At 39.2% G+C, this 20883-nt stretch overlaps 2 protein-coding genes and 1 non-coding gene across 5 annotated transcripts; 1 reads left to right on the top strand and 2 right to left on the bottom strand.

The window, feature by feature from the left end:
- The first annotated feature begins 1972 nt into the window (after positions 1–1972).
- atpaf1 (ATP synthase mitochondrial F1 complex assembly factor 1) lies at positions 1973–6474 on the top strand. The gene is made up of 9 exons (XM_086089725.1): positions 1973–2203; positions 2607–2715; positions 3255–3317; positions 3394–3456; positions 4077–4127; positions 4275–4322; positions 5147–5242; positions 5375–5482; positions 5924–6474. The coding sequence occupies exons 1-9, from the start codon at positions 1989–1991 to the stop codon at positions 6107–6109; spliced, it is 939 nt and encodes a 312-aa protein (XP_085945851.1). The 5' UTR covers positions 1973–1988; the 3' UTR covers positions 6110–6474.
- Positions 5829–19095, bottom strand: rhpn1 (rhophilin, Rho GTPase binding protein 1). Of its 3 annotated transcripts, none has more exons than XM_086089723.1 (16): positions 18848–19089; positions 18641–18710; positions 17928–18043; positions 17169–17297; positions 16600–16675; positions 15682–15759; positions 15394–15518; positions 13840–14006; positions 13382–13569; positions 13146–13302; positions 11686–11802; positions 10735–10929; positions 10588–10664; positions 10366–10512; positions 9585–9776; positions 5829–7282 (listed from the first exon to the last, which is right to left on the bottom strand). In XM_086089723.1, exons 1-16 carry the CDS (start codon positions 18868–18870, stop codon positions 7073–7075), a joined length of 2067 nt encoding a protein of 688 aa, XP_085945849.1. In that variant the 5' UTR covers positions 18871–19089; the 3' UTR covers positions 5829–7072. The 3 variants fall into 3 exon arrangements, with proteins under 3 accessions (XP_085945849.1, XP_085945848.1, XP_085945850.1); XM_086089722.1 differs by having other exon boundaries at positions 9585–9779; positions 18848–19086; XM_086089724.1 differs by lacking the exon at positions 5829–7282 and having other exon boundaries at positions 9591–9776; positions 10588–10929; positions 18848–19095.
- Positions 19096–19907: 812 nt separating this feature from the next.
- trnah-gug (transfer RNA histidin (anticodon GUG)) lies at positions 19908–19979 on the bottom strand. The gene has a single exon. It is a non-coding gene; the product is annotated as a tRNA-His (tRNA).
- Positions 19980–20883: the final 904 nt, after the last annotated feature.

The raw sequence follows: 20883 nt of genomic DNA on the forward strand, positions 1-20883 counted from the left end.
CATATTTTTTTACGAGAGCACTTAGAGGGAGAATGCAGAGGAAATACAGTAGATGTGTGTGCGTGTGTGCGTGCGTGTGCATGTGTGTGTGTGTGTGTGTGTGTGTGGACATGAGCTTACACGAGCAGAGGACCAAATGTTTGTGGTTTTGCCTTTTGCTTTATTTATTGATTGATTTATTTATTTGTTCTCTTGCGAAGGGGATTCCATCTGAATTATGGAACAGTCCCCTTTCTCTCCTTAAGTAAAAAATAACATCTGTCCGGCAAATGGAGAGCTTAGTGTTTCTGTATAATTAATGATAAAAGCCTCCAGAGCCGCACATAAAATATACATCTTCTACATGGGGACCCCCCCCCCCATAACAAAGAGCAAGAGAATGAAGACAGGAGGAGGAGGTCAGTACAAGGAGAGAAAGCCAACGTAAATGCAGAAAGCCAATGAAGATAATTGTTTGTTTCTATTAAAAGATTTGTAATCGGGGATCATCAAAAAGCGTTTTGTAAAATGAAGGCCTTGAATGTATTAAAAAGCATTCAATACGATGTCCAAAGGGATGAAAACTGAAATACAATTGATGTACACAATGCAAGTGATCTGAATTGAAATTTAGCGTTCCTGTCATCGACGTCCAGCATGAAACACTAATGCCATCTAGTGGCAGTCAATTACCTCAACACAAATCTATGACTGTGTTTCACACTCCTTTTAACTTTTTAGTAGATCTTTTTGACTTCAAATAATTTTATGAATTATTTGTTATAAAATAACTGAATCAATGAACTGAAAGATACAACCGCATTTCTTTTGGTAACCATATTTGTCCATTTTTATGTTAATTAACAAGAGTATAAAAAACTTGCAAACAATATTTTATTAATAAATCCCAATATAGGATAGATCTTGTTTATGATTTTAAAATGTGTTAGTTTCAATTTCGGCAACTCTAGCCATATTCTCTAAATACTTTATTTATGTTAGCTGAATTTGCTCAATTAAAACCCTGACAAACTGTCCCTCTACTATAGTTGTAAAATATTCTGCTTTCAAAATATCTTTCCGTAAAAAAAATGTAATCACATTTCTTATCAAACAGATTACAGTTATCGATCAATAGACTTGACAATACCTTCAAAGTATTATTATACACCAAAAAACTCTCAATCAAGTGAATCAAAGGCAAATTGATTACACTGCAGACTTTTGTATACTCGAAAACAGCTTCACTGATATTTATCTATATAGTCTGAGTAACTTGATCAAGTATTTTGAATATGCAGTAAATCAGTTTCAAATGTAAAAATATAACACTGATTTTCTATTGAAAATCACTATTGTTCCACAAAAACAATAATTTATGAGAAAAAAATGTGTATCATTTCCATGGAGAAAAAAAAGAATTTGTTTATGAAACTTAATAGGGATTATTTTCACGTGACAATCACATTTGAATACAAAATCCAAACATGCGATATTTTTAAACAAAGACTTTGGAATGTGGTACCACAAACATGGAGTTGGGCTGTGACAAAAAAATATTTGAATACAAAAACAGACACATTATTGCATTGCATTGTTGGAATGCGGGACATATGGTTTATGGACCTCAACTGCCTTTATTTTATTTTATTTTATTTTATTTTATTTTATTTTATTTTATTTTATTTTATTTTATTTTATTTTATTATATTTTATTTTATTTTATTTTATTTTATTTTATTTTATTTTATTTTATTTTATTTTATTTTATTTTATTTTATTTTATTTTATCTTATTTTATTTTATTTTATTTTATTTTATTTTATTCTATTCTATTCTATTCTATTCTATTTTATTTTATTTTATTTTATTTTATTTTATTTTATTTTATTCTATTTTATTTTTTATACTTTTATGTACTCTGACGGCGATCAGGCGAGCTGTTTTCGCTTTTGCTTTTCGCCCGGAACCTTTCAGACACGAGTCGGCTCGCCGCCGGAGCGAAATTGATGTCGGACAGAAGCGATGGCAAGATGGCGGCCGCCCTGCTGCAGATGACTTGTTTGTACAGGGGGATGTTGGCGGTGAGGGCGACCGGGATCAGGCCTCTGATTCCTGGCCTGGTCCCGGCTCACTTTCGGGCCTTCTCGGTGCGAAAAGAGCCGCAGTTGGAGGACAATCCTTACTACAACAAATACCAGGAAAAGATCCAGAAAATGCGCAGGTCAGTCGGCGACGCAGGACGCGGAACGCGGTCGGGAAAACAACGTGTGGAAAAGGAGGCGGAAGATGCAAGAACGTAAAACTGGCCAGCATTTGAAGACGCTCAGTAGAGAAATGCACGTGAATAGGAACGTGATTGCAGAGCAAAAAAAGTGGCATTGTGTTGCTGACATTTGTCAGTTGGTGTTAATTCTTCAAATGCGGTGGATTTGTGAGGCATATTTTTAGCCGAGAAATCTAGTGTCTTAATAACGGAAGTTACAGCCATTTAATGAACTCGAGACTGTGGCGGAATTTTCCGCGTCATTCACGCGAAGCTCCAAAAAATGCGAGGCTTGCTCGGTAATCGATACTGAGGCTGCACTTTGTCTGATCAGTTATTTTGTGGGCGTGTCTATTTTCAGGTCCGATCCTCAGGAGTTCAAGACCCGAATGGAGAAACGCCAGCAGTCCAAGGAAGAAGTGCTGGGACACTCCAAGCAAGCCGACTTTGTCCGAGCGATGGAGGAGCAGGTGGAGCAAAATCAAAGACGCCACAAATCCGGCATTCGACTCTTATCGGTCTCAATATTTGGCATTTTGAAGAGTGTCGGCATCAAAATGATATTTTTTACAAATCTGTCTGCCGATAAAATCTCACTGAGCGGCAAATGTTGGCCAACTTTGTGAGTTTTTTTTTTTTTTTCAGGTCTGTAAAATGATCACAAAGAATTTTTGAACCTGTTCAGACAAATTTTCATCTTTTGTAACCTTTTTACGACGAAAACTCCAAATTGGCTTCATTTGCAAGCATTCGTCACTCGTTGAAGGGAGCAATTGTTGTCTTCATGGAACTTTTTATTGACGTATTCATTTATTTAACTCCCTGCACTTTTTGTTTTTGTTAGAAATTTAAACTAAATTAAGAGAAAGTTTAATATTTCAGTTATGTAAAAAAAAAAAAAAGTGTTGACTGGTATGCCATTTGAAAATGTTCATTTTGAAAGAATTCTTGATGCTGATTGTTCAAAATTCCCACAAATAATATGAGTGGACGTTTTTTGTCTTTGCAGTCGGAACGTCGCGACAAGCTGGCGGCTGACCGTGAGACGTCGGGAACGTTCGCCAAAAATAAGGTGTGGCTTATGCTTTTCTTGGTGATGATGATGATGATGATGATGATGATGATGATGGCGGCATTCTGTGGTGTAGTCGCTGGACTCCATCCTCAACCTGGAGCTGATCCGGGACAAGACAGGTGAAGAGATTGCGCAGGTGAGACTCATTCAAGGCGCATCGCGGTTGGTTGGCAAACTTTGAAAAAAGAAAAAAACTCATTAAATGTTCTTCTTGATTTCATCAAGCGTGCGTGCGTGCGTGTCCGGCAGATGGAGAGAAAAAAAAAGAGTCGCCGTTAGTGCAACACTGTCGTCAATGTTTTAAAAAAAAAAATTTTTTTTTTTGTGATTACATTTTGGTGCCAATAAAGTTTTTGTGTGTGTTTTGGACGAGATTGCATCTGTCTTTTCAAGCCTGCAGTATTTTATTTATTTTTTTTCAATTTTGGTGAAAGACGGCCATCGAGCCTTCGACATGCAAATCATCTTTCCAAAAATCTGAAAATAAGGCAATATTATTATTCGTAAACCAATTTTACAGCACAAATCTGTAACTTTTAAGAACCATCCAAGTATATTTTGTCAAGTGTTAAAGCACATTCATTAGCAATCAGTTAATTGTGAAAAATAACAAGATCTCAAACGAGCCGATTTCAAGAATGGTGTCGTCACGGAAACCATTCAAACGTCTTCAACAACTTGTCCGGCGTTCTTGCGAGAATGCGTTGTGTTGATTGTGTTGATTGTGTTGATTGTGTTGATTGTGTTTTGTGTCAGCTTTGGATGACATATTTTGCCGCCAAGGACACCGTCAGCGCCGTCATCCCCGTGAGTGCCAGTCCCGACCGCTTCCGTTTGATCGTCCGCATTTTATTTGCGGAATGTCCTTCTGTTCGCTTAATATGCAAATTGAGTTGATGGTTTGAAAGTGGAACTTGTGAACGAAGCGTGACAGCGTTTGCGTTTGTTTTTCAGAGGCACGCGTTCGAGCTTATCAAGACTCGGGCCACGTCGTGTCCCATGGTAAGATCACGTCAAGCATGTTGCTAGGGGTGCGAACCTTTGACTGTCTCACGGTTCCATTACCGTTTTTGGGTCTGAGATTCGATTCAAAACCATTTTTTGATCCAAAGTGAAAGTTTCGATTTATTGATGTGCATAGAATCGTCATGATCGACTCCAGTCTGGCTCGCTAATGCTAATTAGCGCGCTACTTCAGGAACGTTTACAGAGAAGCTTGTTAACGTGACTCGCCGGCATACGCTCGTCCGACGCTGCAAAAAAAACTACTTTTATTGGCATACCTTGATCGTGACTTTTTCCTTTTACTCTCTAATGTGACTACGACTTAACAGTGTATCAGAACGAGCGGAACCACACTGCCCCCAAGTGGCCAAATCGTGTACAACATGAACAGCGCTCCCAATAAAGGCGCACACAGACAAAGGCAAGACCGTATGAAATAATTAAATGGATTTGGGGACATTTAAAATGGATTCTGAATTGTACTAAAGGAGAATCGTTTTTGCCAACAAACTTTATTTGGGCTGAGTTGAGAGGAAGAAGTAGGGAAGCTATTTGATCATAATAAAATAAAGAAATACTTTTAAAATCCACCCAAAGGCTTGTGTATAAACAAATATGAAGACAAAAGATGGCGTCGCTGTGGATTATGATTGTCTAAGCATAAAATTAGGTTTCAGTTTGTTCATTTTTTTAACATGTTCTATTTTATTTCATTCATGAAAACGTTTTTTTTCCCCCCAATTTTAGTTTACGTTAACTGAAATAAAGTTGCTAGTTGCTAGCTGACGTGTACTTTTGTGTTTTCCTCTTTTGTGCCGCAGTTCTTGTTTGCGTTGCCACAGAAGGAAGGTTACGAGTTCTTAGTGGGTCAGTGGTCCGAGCACCAGCTGCATTTCACCTCCCTCATTAACATACAGGTGAGCCGCTTCATTAAGCATTTAACGCCAGCGCGCTTGTCAAGCCAAGCGCATGGTAAAAAGGGGGAATTGACAGCAATTGTCCGACCGCGCCCATTTGTAAAAAGTTGACTTTTTTGCGTAACGCCGCAGACTCACGGCGCCAACGCTCCCAGCCAGCTGATCCTTCATCACTACCCCGACTTGGCGCAGCGCAAAGGCATCGTGCTCATGACGGCAGAGTTGGACCCCAAATTCATCGTGAGTTAGCAAAGCAACAATTGTGAGCGGTTTACAAACTCAAAATGGCCCCAGACAAATGCAAGGAGCTGATGAAATTACAAATCCTGGTCCAGAAAGTCAAAGTCCTGCCACAGTTTGGCTTTAGCCTCAGGTGCTAGCTAGCTAGCTAGCAGGTAAACCAGCACCATGGGAGCTAGCTAGCGAGCAGCTGAGGCTAAAGCCAAACTGTGGCAGGACTTTGACTTTCTGGACCAGGATTTGCCACCTTTGGCTGGAATCTTCTGAAAAAGATTTGGAATAATACATTTCAAATTCTCAAAGCTGAGAAATGATTTGACCGAAACATTTGGAATGCGCAGGAACCTTGAAGATAGCACATTTATTTACATGTCTTGCAAGGAATTGATTTCAACTCTCCAAAGTCCATTTGAATTCCATGTTTTTCTTCCCTCCCGCCAGACGGTGGCGCAGGCGCAATGTTTGGCCAACCAGGCGCAACTCTTCTACGGCACCAAGCGGCAAGAGACCTTCGACCTGGTGGAGACGTTCAACCGGCGGCCGGCGGACTTCAAGCACATGTCGGTGATTGCAGAACTGGAACAGAGCGGCGTGGGGCCTGCGCTCGAACCTCCGAGCTCAAATTGAGCAAAGCGTTGACATGGACGGCGGCCGGCGACAAACCATCCCGCCGAAGATTCAAACGGATTCTCATGCTCGTGTCGACGGACGCGCTCATGCCTGACTTTCAAGCTTTCTTTTTTTACCCCCCCCCCCCCTCCAAAAAAAAAAAAGCGAGAAACACGAGTGCATCTTTGCATCAACATGATGTCAGTCAGTCAGAATTAAAAATTGGTCCTGAAATCTTGACAATAAATGACTTGTCACATTCATTTTGCAAAATGTAAACATGACATCGTGATTTTCGAGAAATGGAGTGTATTGCATATTTTGTTTTGAAGTGTTTTTCTTTTTTTCTCCATTTGTTTTATGGAATAAATGTTCCCAATTTTTTTGCGTGTGTAATATTTTTTATGTCAATTACAAAAATATTCAAAAAAGCAGGGAAGAAAAATATATTTCTGGAAAACATACCCCCCCCAAAAAAAGATAAATAAAACTGAAAAACAATACAGTATTCCATAAAACAGGAGGAAAAAAATGCTAATAAATGCAATGTTGTTCCATGTAAGGGTTATCATTTGAAAATGTAAACAATGGCAGAATTTATGTTTGTTAAATAATTGTGAAAATCATTCATATGATCGGCATCTTCAAATAAATAATCTGCCAAGTCATCACTAATGAATCTTTTTAGAATCAGTGAGTCGGGTAATCGCGCTGCTCCAAATTTTTGTCAAGCCATTTTTTTTGCGGCCGACTCGATTTATTGATTTATTTTTTGGGGTGTCCAGCCATCCTAATATTGTAACGATGTATGAACGTGTTAGCCCTTCACGCTCATCGGTAGGCAAGAAAATGTTGCTGAGCGCCGTTGAAGAGTCGCGTGCTTGATGACGCAATAAGAAATAAAGCTGAAAAACGCTGTTGCCAACGTTTGCACCAAGTTGTTGACAAATTGCGAGCGCAGCTCATCTTTCTTGCGTCCCGTCAGTACATGTCCTGGGCGTCCCGGATGGTCCCCGAGGACCGGTTGAACGCGCTCCCCGCTTTGTCACACGTCCTGTCGCCGTCCCTCTTCTTCCGGTTCCACTTGAGGAAGGAGGCCGAGCTCCGCCCTTTGGCCGCTGACGTCGCCCGCTGACCGCTCTTCTCTTTGCCGCTGACGCCGGGAGGAAGCGCTAGGAGCCTTTTCTCCGCCTGCAAACACGCGCGCGCGCGGTGTTGGTGTTTTATGATCAAATGATGTTGAGCATTTGGAGGCCTTGGTTTTTTGGAGTGTGAAAAGCTTTAGCAAAAATCAAAAATCGCCCTTCGCACTCAAAAAAACAAACTTTTTTTTTGGGTTTAAGCGCTTCTTTTTTTTTTTTTGAAGTGTGAAGAGCTTTTTTTTGTGCACTCAAAAAAAGCTTTTAACACTCAAAAAAGCTATTCACTCAAAAAAAAAACTTTCCGCACTAAAAAAAAAACCTTTTTTTCAGCGTGAAATGTTTTTTTTTCCTTTAAAAAAAAAACTCTTCACACTCAAAAAAAAAACTTTTTTTGAGTTGAAGCGCTTTTTTTTTTGAAGTGTGAAGAGCTTTTTTTTGTGCACTCAAAAAAAGCTTTTAACACTCAAAAAGCTATTCACTCAAAAAAAAACTTTCCACACTAAAAAAAAAAACTTTTTTTCAGTGTGAAGAGCTTTTTTTTCCTTTAAAAAAAAAAAAAAAAAGCTCTTCACACTCAAAAAAAAAACTTTTTTTCAGTGTGAAGCGCTTTTTTTTTTGAAGTGTGAAGAGCTTTTTTTTGTGCACTCAAAAAAAGCTTTTAACACTCAAAAAAGCTATTCACTCAAAAAAAAAACTTTCCACACTAAAAAACAACAACTTTTTTTCAGTGTGAAGAGCTTTTTTTTCCTTTAAAAAAAAAAAGCTCTTCCCACTCAAAAAAAAACTTTTTTTGAGTTGAAGCGCTTTTTTTTTTTAAGTGTGAAGAGCTTTTTTTTGTGCACTCAAAAAAGCTTTTAACACTCAAAAAAGCTATTCACTCAAAAAAAAAACTTTCCACTAAAAAAAAAAACTTTTTTTCAGTGTGAAGAGCTTTTTTTTCCTTTAAAAAAAAAAAAAAAATAGCTCTTCACACTCAAAAAAAAAACTTTTTTTGAGTTGAAGCGCTTTTTTTTTTGAAGTGTGAAGAGCTTTTTTTTGTGCACTCAAAAAAAGCTTTTAACACTCAAAAAAGCTATTCACTCAAAAAAAAACTTTCCACACTAAAAAATAAAACTTTTTTTCAGTGTGAAGAGCTTTTTTTTCCTTTAAAAAAAAAAGCTCTTCACACTCAAAAAAAACTTTTTTTGAGTTGAAGCGCTTTTTTTTTTGAAGTGTGAAGAGCTTTTTTTTGTGCACTCAAAAAAGCTTTTAACACTCAAAAAAGCTATTCACTCAAAAAAAAAACTTTCCACACTAAAAAAAAAAACATTTTTTCAGTGTGAAGAGCTTTTTTTTCCTTTAAAAAAAAAAAAAAAAAAAGCTCTTCACACTCAAAAAAAAAACTTTTTTGGAGTTGAAGCGCTTTTTTTTTTGAAGTGTGAAGAGCTTTTTTTGTGCACTCAAAAAAAGCTCTTTACACTCCCCCAAAAACTTTTCACTAAAAAAAAGCTTTTTTTTCAGAGTGAAGAGCTTTTTTTCTTTTGTTTAAAGCTTTTTTTAGAGTGAAGAGCTTTTTTTAGTGCACTCAAAAAAGCTATTCACTCAAAAAAAAACTTTCCACACTAAAAAAATACTTTTTTTCAGTGTGAAGAGCTTTTTTTTCCTTTTTTTTTAAAAAAAAAAGCTCTTCACACTAAAAAAAAAAACAACTTTTTTTGAGTTGGAGCGCTTTTCTTTTAAGTGTAAAGAGCTTTTTTTTGTGCACTCAAAAAAAGCTCTTTACACTCCCCCAAAAACTTTTCACTAAAAAAAAGCTTTTTTTTCAGAGTGAAGAGCTTTTTTTCTTTTGTTTAAAGCTTTTTTTTAGAGTGAAGAGCTTTTTTTAGTGCACTCAAAAAAGCTCTTCACACTCAAAAACAAACTTTTCACACAAAAAAAGCTTTTTATTCAGTGTGAAAAGCTCTTCAGTCTAAAAAAAGCTTCTTTTTTTGCATGAAGAGCTTTTTTAAACAAAAGAAAAAAAGCTCTTCATGCAAAAAAAAGAAGCTTTTTTTAGACTGAAGAGCTTTTTTTAGTGCACTCAAAAAAAAGCTCTTCACACTCAAAAAAAACGATATATATTTATACATATATATATATATATATATATATATATATATATAATATATTTTAATTATATTTTTTACATCCGTTTTTATTTTCACGTCTATTCATTATTATTTTTTATTTAGTCATATTATTATTAAATTGCGATTTTATAGAAATACATACGAAAACCAGCACCTTTTGTCTACCAGTTGATGGCTTGATGGATTTATCGTAATAAAATTGCTGATGTGAAATGAGGTGAACCCTTTTTGTTGTGTTTTTACCTGCGTTTGTTGCGAATGTAACGTGACCACGGCAAGCTGCACTCCGCCGTTGCCGCCGTTGCCGCCGTTGCCGCCGTTGTCGCCGTTGTCGCCGTTGCGCTTCTGAAGCAAGTTGACCACTTGGCCGTGTTTGGCCCACTTGCAGTCGTGACCGTCAACCGACACGATGTAGTCGCCTTCCCGCAGTCCCGCCTCCTTCACAACAAGCACATCCACGACTTTCATTTCATTCGCAAACAAATCAACTTTTCTTTCTCATCACGCTTTTCAAAATCACTTTTTTGGGGGAGGAAACTATAAATGCTGCGCAAATGCCATTCGTGCGATAAAAGAAGTTCAAGGCAAAAGTCATTTTTTACATTTTCACACCCTTCAAAATGTTCCATTTATTTTTCTATTTTTGGCTGAAAGAATATAATTTAGCGTATAAAACTTCACATATTAGCATTCTTACATCTTTTGAACTTGAATTTTCATGATGGATAAATTGGGAACTTTTTTTGTTATTATTATGTTAAATACATCAATGGAAATTGTAATTTTTTTTATCCAAATGATCGATTAATTGAGGCAATAAATCGACAGACGGATCGATTATTGAAATAATGCTTCATTGCGGCTGATGATGAAAGCAACGTCATTTCACAGCAGATTCAAACACAAAGAGAAAAACGTGCAACTTCATTTATCGAGTTATTTATCAACTGGGGAAAAAAACAACGCAGAAATGTCAGTGAGGTCTTGTCGCCGATTGCTACGTTTGCAAAAGTTTTTGTCTCACGTCTGCGCATCCTCCGGCGAGCACGCCGGCCACCAGGACGGGCGAGTCGCCTCTGAGCGTGACGCCGAGTCCGCCCTCCGTCGCCGGCAGGCGGATGACGCGCGCGGGGCCCCAACGGGCCCCGGCGCAAAACACCGACAAGGGCCCCTGAAAAACAAGCAACCCTCTTTCGAAAAAGTCGTCGGGTGAAGAAAGCGGCAATCGCCGTCGATGCTCGCTCACCAATCCCTGGAAAAGATCTGCAACTTTTACGCTGGAAAAATCGAGCGCGGTGACGTTGGCCGTTCGCTGACTTTGAGCTGACAACGCAGAAGAGACGCACGATTATGTCACCGCAGCGCAACTCGATTCGTCCGACGGGAGACGCACGTCGGATGTCGGGCGCCTCGGCCGTTTGGTCAAAGTCGTCCTCTCGGTCCAGCTGCGAATATTTGTCCAACGAGCGCTTGTGCGTCGCCGTCAGCACGTCCTGCAGGATGTCCATCTTCCGCAAAATTTTACACACGCTGTGCAGACGCAGCGCTTCTTCGTGTCTCATCACGGCGTGACGCAGGTGACCTTTGCCTTCAAACACAACTTTGCCGTCATTCTTTGTTGTCAACAACATCAGGAAAAAACGAAGAAGAAAAAAAAACATCTGCATATCTAGTACTAGTTAGCCCCCAGGGGAACATGAGTGGCCCACAGCTGTGTTCTAAAAATAGCTCACTGTGACTTGCTAAGAAGAATTAAAACAGAAGAAGAATGTTAACATGTATTCATTTATTGATTGATTGATTGATAAAACGGTACATGTTTCTTCTGTATTTTGTTCAAAAAATAAGAAAACGTGTTTTTTGTGTGTGTTTTTTTACTTAAATCCTATATTTCAAAAAAGGACATTTTAGAGCTGTAAATGAAAAATGGTGATACCTCGATATGTTTGCATAACATCCACAATTATTAATAATAATTCGTCATAATAATAATATAAATATAATTCATATTAATTAATAATAATATTATTAATATAATTAATAAAATACATTTAATTATTTTATAATAAAGTATATAATTACATTTATTTTAATTATATTAAATTTGAATAATTAATAAATTAAATGTTATAAATGTTATTATTATAATATATATATATATATATATATATTTAATTATTTATTTATTTCATTATTATGTATAATATATTAAATAATAAATAAATTAATTAATTAATTAACAGTATTCTATTTTGGGATAATCATTGAATTTGACAGCTGGACGTCCATTTTGCGTCATGTTTGGAGTGCGACAAACGTTCGAGTGCTGAATTCCGGAACTCACCAAACGTTCGTCTTTTTTCGGAATCCCGTAGAATGTGTCCGAGCGGCGTCCCCGCGCGTGCGCCGACGTAGAAGTCGAGAAAGACTTTCTCTGCGTCCTCGGTGACTTCGTCGCGCACTAAAACGTCATCAGAAGTCTCATCATCAAGTGCGGCGCCATTTGCAATCAACAACAGGACGACGTGCAATTTGGGCAGAAATGGAAAAGCTGAAAACATGTGCTTAATGACAAATGACTCCAATGTGGTCAAAGCGGGGTTCGAACCCAGGCACTCCGCGGTGGAAGGCAACTGCTCTAACCACAGAGCTAACTTCACTTGTTGACAATAACGACCAATGGCGTCGTTATTTGAAAAAGTGTCGTCTGATGTTGAAAGCGAACATGCATTTCATAATTTTAGTGAAATTAGAATGAATTTCTTGATACGATGATCACTTGGATATATTTGCATTGAACTCGAGACCTCCTAATTAGTAGGCCAGCTGCGTCACTGAGCAGTGGCAGACGGTGGTAATGATGATCAGTTGTATGGATGGAAGTGGGCATGGCTAGTGGGAGAATGGTCAATGCCAGTCGCATTGAAAATGAATATTTCGCGTTAAATTGTGCCAATACTGCAAGTAATGTGGAATCAGACGATATCCATTCCCAAGATGACGTGAATCTTCGAAGCAAGTTGAAATTTGAACGATGTAAATCGGAAGTCTTATGTGGGAATTACACGGCAAAAACTGTAACTGTATTGCTTCTAATAATTTAAAATTATATAATATAAATATAATTTTAATTAATAATTAATTAAATATTATTTTATAATAATATAATTATTAATAATAATTCGTCATAATAATAATATAAATATAATTCATATTATATTAATTAATAATATTATTAATATAATTAATAAAATACATTTAATAATTTTATAATAAAGTATATTACATTTATTTTAATTACATTGAATTTAAATAATTAATCTAAATGTGTACATTAAAATTAAATTAAATTTTATAAATTTTATTATTATAATATATATATATATTTAATTATTTATTTATTTCATTATTATGTATAATATATTAAATAATAAATAAATTAATTAAATTAAATTAAATGTACTTTATAATTATTTACAATAAAGTTGCCCTGAACAATTGGACATTGGTAATTACGAGGATTTTAGAGGAAAAAAACAATTACGGCAATTTTGGAATCAGCATGCCAGTTTTACTTTCAATTAACTTAAAAATTGAACTCAACGGATTTTTTCCCCCCAAAATTGATCCCCAATCTTATCAGATCACTTTCATGGAGGACGACAAAAATAATCCAAAATAATTCTCGATTCATTTGCTAATCAATTACTTGTCGATTGTTACATCTCTGTATTTGTGAGCGTGTTGTGATTTTTGTGAAGGACTTGAACGATCGAATGCCGTGCGTGCGTTTGTGTGACTTACGCGCACGTTCGCAGAGCGCGACAGCGGCAAAATAATGCGAAAGAGCGCAGAAATGTTCCGATTTGACCCGGACCATGGACGCCCACGAGAACGGTACGTAATCCTTCATCAGGGGCTGCCGCATGCTCTGTTGCACCAGCAGGTAGACGTCGGACACCTGCAGGACAACACGCACGTCAACATTTCGCAAAATCAACAATCCGGCTCAAGCGCCCGCAAACCGCGCGCTCGCTCACCCGGGCCGCCTCCTGCGCCAGACGCAGCAAGGAAGCCACATTTGTGTCGTGCGCGCCCAGCGTGACACTTTCGAAGACGCACTCCTGCACCTGGGCCAACATTAGCCGCACCAACATGCAAAGCGCCGGCCCGCTCATGTCCAGACTTGGTGCGTTGGAGAAATTCTCTTTCAGGTAATTGAATGCACCTGAACATGCAACGAATGGAAAAAAGAAATACAAGACAACAATGAAAATAAAATAAAATTCGACAGGAAGACCATCAAGACCGGGGTATTTTCCACCACGTGACTGGATTCGAGGAAATAAATGGCTTTCACATTTCCTCTCATCTTAAGGTTGACTTTCACTTTCCATTTGTCGTTACAACGACCGATCACAAGTACAACTGGAGTGCTAGAAAATAAATCTTTGTGTCTTTTCACGTGCACCAGTTGTTTTTGTCTTGTTTTCCTCACCTGCAGCTCTCTGAAAGGCATCGATGGCTCGTTCGATGCCAGCGGCCGCGGAACGATCCTGCCGCGCTCCCATTTGTGTGTACAAAGCGCCGATGTTGAACAACACGCTTCCCTTCTCGAAGGCTAACGCCCGCTGACATGACGGCACGCCTGTCAGGGAGTCGTACCTGAGACGCAAAACACAATTCGGAAAAGTCACGGCTGGCTTGGTCACTTGAAGACTTTTTGGTGAAATCGTCACACAAAAAACGTTCCTAATATTACATCTCCTGCTTAACCTATTGAATTTAAACAATTGTTGTTGTTTTCTACCGTCACCACCTTTTGAAAGAGTGACAAGTAGTCAATGAGAACGTCGTCTCGGAGATTCAAAAGGAAACGACAGACGAACACGCCAACGGTCAAATACGAGCATCGCCAAACCAGGGTTATTATAGTTTGGGAATTTTTCATTTGAATTTGTTTTCATTTCATTTGGAGTTTTTTTTATTTACTTTTCGGGGTGGTTCTGTTACTTTTTATTAGTTTTAGTGATTTAAAAAATGCTACATTTTAGTTTTAGTTAGTTTCCGTATTGCTTTTCTTTTCTTTTTTAATGTGCATAACTTGTGCGCAGAGGTGGCAAAACCAGGTCCAGAGAGTAAAAATAAAAACCCTGCCACAGTTTGGCTTTAGCCATTGATGCTAGTGTTAGAGTAGACAATATTTGTATTCTACTCTTTGCGTGTTCAATTTAACTGAATGGTGAGATTCTGGTGAAGAAGTCCCTTTGCAAAGGTATCATTATCATAAAGCTTCTGATCACACAAAATGAAGACACCCAAGCCGTGTTCCGTTCAGATTGTGTGTCCCTCCTTCTCCTGCACATCATTATTTATTGAAAAGTGGGTGAATACGAAAAGTCTCCTCTCCCCTCCCATTCAGCACAGAAAGGCAGAAGTTCCCATAAATACAAATCAGATTAGATTTGAACAATAATACATCAGCCTGTCTTTGGACTCTCTTCGACCGACTGAGACCGGTACTAGGCTATACTCCCTTTTAGATAATATAAAAAAGAAACTTGTTGCCCTTCTTTTCTCAGGCGAGAGAGACAGATAAGAATACAATAGACAATACTATTCATTGAGCTATACTGAGTTAACATAACTATACCCACATCTACACAGCTATAACTAAATTCAAAATGGTTAAAATATAAATTGAAACTGAAAAACAATGTTAATAATCCAACACTAGCTAGCTAGCTCCCTTGCAGGTAAACAAGCACCACGGGAGCTAGCCAGGGAACGAGCTAGCGAGCTAGCGAGCTAGCGAGCTAGCGCGCTAGCACCTGCGGTTAAAGCCAAACTGCAGCAGGGTTTGGCCTTTCTGCCGCGGGGTTTCTCCAATCTGTGCCGGGAACACTGAAGACCGTCAAGATGTTCTAGAAAGAAATGTGCTGCCATGTGTTGACAATTTATCAAACAGGCACAACATGCAAATGACGACACGCCGGCAATATAGAACCGCCATCTTTTTGAAGAGAAACGTTTCCTTTTTTGTCGTACGCACCAGTGGAAGTGCACACCCAAGTTCCGATGCGGCGGAAAGAAGCGCTGATCCAAGTAGTACAACTGCTTGTAGTACTCCATCAGTAACTCCAAACCAGTCTGGGTTCGACTGGGAGTTCGCATGGCCTGCGGCAGCAACAAAAACGCCTTCAATGAAATGATTTGACCTTCGACAGCTTTTTGACTCAAAGACAAACAATCTTTCAAAGGACGAGGAAATACATTTAAACGCAAGTTTGGGTTTTCTTGTTGCTGAGCGACAAGATAGAAAACGTTCAAGTCTTTGAACCTGTCTGAGGTCCATCAGCTCTCCGATGTGCCGATTGTACAGCGAGCTGTCCTCTCCGTAATGTTCGCAGACGAAGTCCTGCAAGCAAGTCACAATCAATCAACGTCAGCGCAACATTTCTGCACGGATCAGCAAATCGCATTGCATGCTTTTGAACGCCCCTTTTTTAAATGCGACTCAAAACTCAATCACATACAATTATGAATTTACTATTTATATATTAGGGATATCAGTTGATTACAATTAATTAATCTGTTCTTAATGTACAATCAAATACGGGAAAGCGTAGTTTTTCATACTCTTGTTGTTTAACATAAAAGTGGACAAATATGGCTCCCAAAAACAAACGTGGTTGCATCTTTCAGTTCAACGATTAACAGAAATAAATAAGTTAACAGTTATGGTTAAAAGGAGAGTGAAACATCGAGTCACAGATTTGTGATGAGCTCATTATTCTGCCACTAGGTGGCATTAGTGCTATTTCGATTGGAAGATGAAGCAACAGGTGGACTGCCGGCCATTTTGTTCATTGTAAATTACAATGCGTCACCAATCCCCACAAATACATACATTTAATTTCCATCACGTGTATTATTGCCAAATTGTCTTGGAGTGACTCCTTTGCACGTCGCATGCAAAATAAAGCATGAACAAGTATTTAACGATTAAATACCTCTTGACACCGTATTGAATTCTTCTTCATTACATTTAATTTGAGCAAAATCCATTTAATGATGGGAAGAATAAGCCATCGACGTTATTTTTGTACTATTTGCTCTTTTCAAAAGTGATGGAAAGAAACGTGTAACAGACAGCATGAAGTTTGTTACCGTAACGAATCCAATTCCTTCCAACGACCAATCGTTGGGTTATTTTGTGAATGAACGTGAAAGACCAAGCAGACGAGGCCACATTTACTTGTATGGGGATTGTGAAGTCCACTTCTTTGGTTTCTTTCAAACCCAACGGGATCATCGGAACGTTCACGGACTCGCTGGCAAAAAAAAGAAGAAGAAAAGAACATGATTAGGAATTCTGTGACTTGAAATTGTGTGTAGAAACTTTTTCTTTTCTTTTGGAGGGGGGCAAATAAAACGTTGTTGAGAGAAATCGTTTTTTATTTTATTTTCATTAGTCAAAACAGCAGAAAGACGACAACAATTCCAACTCGATGGATTTATGGATTTTCAATATGATGACAGGAGGGCCAAGAAATTCCTCAAATATTTGACAATTCTTTCTTTTCTTGTTTTTGCATCTGTGGGACTCCGCCCAGTATTTTGTGCGTTTGGGTGTGCAAAATGAACGGCGCAACTACTTTAGCAGGAGCTCCCCGTGGGTTTCTCTCAGGGCTTGATCGGCCTGGCGGGCCGGCAGAATTTTCTTGCTTCTTGCCCTTCGCCAGGCTAAGCGAGCGTGGTTGCTAATACGTGTTTGTGCACGTGCGTGTTTGTGCACGTGTGTGTTTGTGTGTGCGTGCAGGATACCTTTCTGTCTGGTAGACTTCCATGTTGCTGTTGAGATCCTCCAGCTCTTCCTTGAGCAACTGTAGATTGGAGTTGACGTAACTGAGTTCCAGAGCCACCGTCTCCTTGACTTTGTTATTTGTTGTTGCCCTGCAAAGCAAAACGTTGCTTTTGGAAAATCTTCATCTCACCCGAGCTCAACAGACTCACTCGCGTGAGGTCGCGTGAGGTCGGCGGACCTTTTTCACCTTTTGCAAATTGGTGCAAAAAATACTGCTTGTAAGTCATACATGCACTCTAAAAATGGATTGGTTAAAATGACTACCAGTCGAGTAGTTTAAGCTCATATTGGCTTGATTAACCAATCGATTGGTCAGACGTTGACCATTCCGGGTGGTTACGGGCAAACCCATTTTTTGGCTTAGCCAAACAACCAATCAAATGGGTTACAATGGAAAGTAAGTCTAGATAGATGACTTGGAAATATATTTTATTGTATTCTGAATGAATGTATGAATTATTATGTGATTACAACATATAGATATAGTTTAAAAACGGAAGTGTCAGACTCATAACTACCCGCTCGATTGGTCAAATGTAACCTTCTTTTTTTTTTGCGGTCATTTTGACCAATCTGTTTTTAGGGTGCATGTGGACAAAACTGTTGGTTCGTTTAATGTCGTATATGCGGTCTACGTATACACAGAACAAATGTGGAATTTTAAACATGTGCAAAAAGTATTTTCACCAGACAAGCGAAGGTTCGTGACAGCATCTCACCTGAACAAGTTCTCCGCACCAGCTCTCATGCGCATTTCTTTGTTGATCTGCTGATTAATGCAAGCTCGCCGGTTCTGCAGTTTACTGCGTTGAGATTGGGCGAAAGGCTCGCACCCCTGCACATGCGGGAGAGTTAGTTGAGGACAGGAAAGCAAACAAAGTATGCGTAGTCGTTTGGATATTTTTAGTCTTCAGCGTGAGGATTAAACTGTACAGAGAATGGATGAATGTTAACCGACGCTCACTGCGAGCTTTAACGCTAACGTGCATAATTAAAAACACCATATGTCATGTTACAATATTCAAAGCAGCACGTCGCCGTAAAAAGAAAGTGGCTTTTTGCTCACTTCGGCCAAACGTAATTTCATACTTGCGCCACTTTTTATGACATTATTGTTCCGTTGTTATGTTCCGGGCCGATTACATTTGGGCTGGAAATGCAGCGTTTGCTATGAACAAGAGCTTCTCCTTCCCCTTCAGATGTTTTGCATGCTACAGTTTACAAGCGTGCACACATGTCAAGTAATCCGCCAAGTGTTTGTGTGGATTAGTTTCCTTCCCCAGCTGCCTTCCTTCTCCAAAAACGATCAGGAGGTCAATTGAGAGCTACTGGACCGGATTTGTTCAGGAAGACGAGTTTGTTTGAAATTCTAAATACTTCTACCGTGTGAATGCAACGCGTCACTGTTGCTGGGTGAAAATGCTTCGCTTGCCTTTCGAACGCTTCCATCGCGGCTGCTGTCCTCTCCGGGAGACAACGCCGACATCGACGTCTCGGGTTCTCTACAACAGAGGAAGGAAGGAACCAGCTTTTTTTTTTAACAACAACATCATTCGCAGCATCTACTCACTCTTGAAGCTCACGGACGCAAACTGGCTACACGTTACCGTCAATACGGTCGAAAGACAACATCACTTGCCTCGTCGTATTTTGTTCCTCCATCGTGAAGCAACAAGAGTGGCGGGAAAAACGTTCTCTACGGTCCCTGAGAACAAAAAAAAGTTCCACATCGGCCCATCAACAGATGAAGTGAGCCCAAAGTTTGCAAACACAAGCTGAAGCTTTCCACATCATGGCTCCGCGAACAAACAGCTCCCACTCGCTTGTTCGCCATTCAGTGCAGCCAGAAGAAGTAGCCAATCCGTGTCAAGCATTTGCAGACGGCGGCGGGTCAAACCAATCGGATTAACATTAAGCGCTCCAAGTGACCAATCACAAATGACTCCAGGCGTCCGGCCAGCCCGTAGCGTTGCTATGGCGACGTCAGGTCTGAGGAGAGGCTCGCTTATCCATGTGCGGCCGAATATCCAAGCGCTGCACATAAATACACAAGTACGGACTTACTGCACTTATATATACACGCGATATACAAAAGCATTCCGTTTTTGCTTTGACAACAAAATGGCAGTATGTGCACACGAGCATATGCCATAGTTACGTACCATGGACGGGTAAGTGTCACTATACGTTTGAGTTCGACCAGGAGCGAGTTTGACTTGACTATTTTGCCGCTAAAGTAATACATTTGCTCACATTAGGCTACGTGGATGCGTTTAACAACAACAACAACAACCAAGAAAGGGTTACACTACTGGACCACAATTAAATATTTGTCCACACAAAAGTTGTGCGTAGGCACACAAACGCTCTACCTTGCCCCCAAAATGCTGTTGTCAGAAAATTCGACATTTTTAAAGCTCGACATTTCCCCACAAACGGCTAATGTAGATCACTAAAATAAGATCGATGGTTTCACTTGTTCAGTGTCGTTATGGAAAGACCACAACGCCCCCGTGTGGTAACTTCTCAAAGTGTCCATTTGTTGGTCCACAAACGAAATGATTCATTCTTAAGAAGATCAAGAAAAGCAGCGAATGATACGCAGATTATTTTCAAAGTTAACCGCTGCAAAAGAATGAACTGAATTCAAATTGGGATGGAAGTTTGTGGAGTAAAACAAGATCGCTGAAATATAAAAATGCCGTGACCCGGATTCGAACCGGGGTTGCTGCGGCCACAACGCAGAGTACTAACCACTATACGATCACGGCGTGCTATCCTGGCGGACGTCACACAAGGGCAATGTGGGCTATATGTAAAGAAAGGGAACGTTTGTCACGCAAATAATGACGTCAGTGTCCATGGGAAAAACAACCATGAACAAAACAATCATTTATCGTTACATTTTTGGCAATTTCGTGGACATTTTGTGGTAATTTTCTGATTTTCCTCTTTCTTTTTGGAGATTTTATGGTTACTTTTTGGACATTTACAGGTCATTAAGAAAAACGTAATCTCCCTTTTGTCCTCTGAAATTTTAAAAAATATTTAATGATTCATTTCTCATTTAATCATTAATTCATTGAAAGAATATTTAATCTAAAATATACAATTATGTAATAAATGAATAATAATTTCAAAAAAATAAAATAAATGGCTCTGCAGGGAGCCACATGTGGCTCCAGAGCCGCAGGTTGCAGACCTCTGATGTCGATCAAGAGACTAAACGGATTCAAATGTATCAACTTCATTTTTTTTTTTTGCTTTTTTACTACTAACCTCATAAATCATACAGCCTACATAACATACTGCAATGACCGTCCGGCGGTCAAGTTGCATCGCACGGACGCAGGCTGAGCCCAGCCCACCTTTTGTTGTTGCAAGTCGGTTAATTGGTTAATTGGACTTTGGTAATTGAAGGTGAAAATTCCAATTCGCTTGATGCGACCAGTCGCTTCCGCGAAACCAGCTTGGCGACCGTTGAAAATGATGTCACATTGCTCAGGTGTTCTGGATGAGTTCTGAGATTTTGGAGAGAAAGTGGAGCTGCAAGGAGGAAAAGGAGTCAGATGAAAAGTTGAAGTTGAGCTGCTGGCTCGATCCAAGGTTGTGATGAACGTCCTTTGAAAAATGACGTGATGGAGGTTGAGGGGGTCCTGAGCTCGGGTGACATCG

Source organism: Leptonotus elevatus, chromosome 11 (assembly GCF_054856555.1).
Source record: "Leptonotus elevatus isolate MCC_2025b chromosome 11, RoL_Lele_1.0, whole genome shotgun sequence".
NCBI lineage: Eukaryota > Metazoa > Chordata > Actinopteri > Syngnathiformes > Syngnathidae > Leptonotus > Leptonotus elevatus.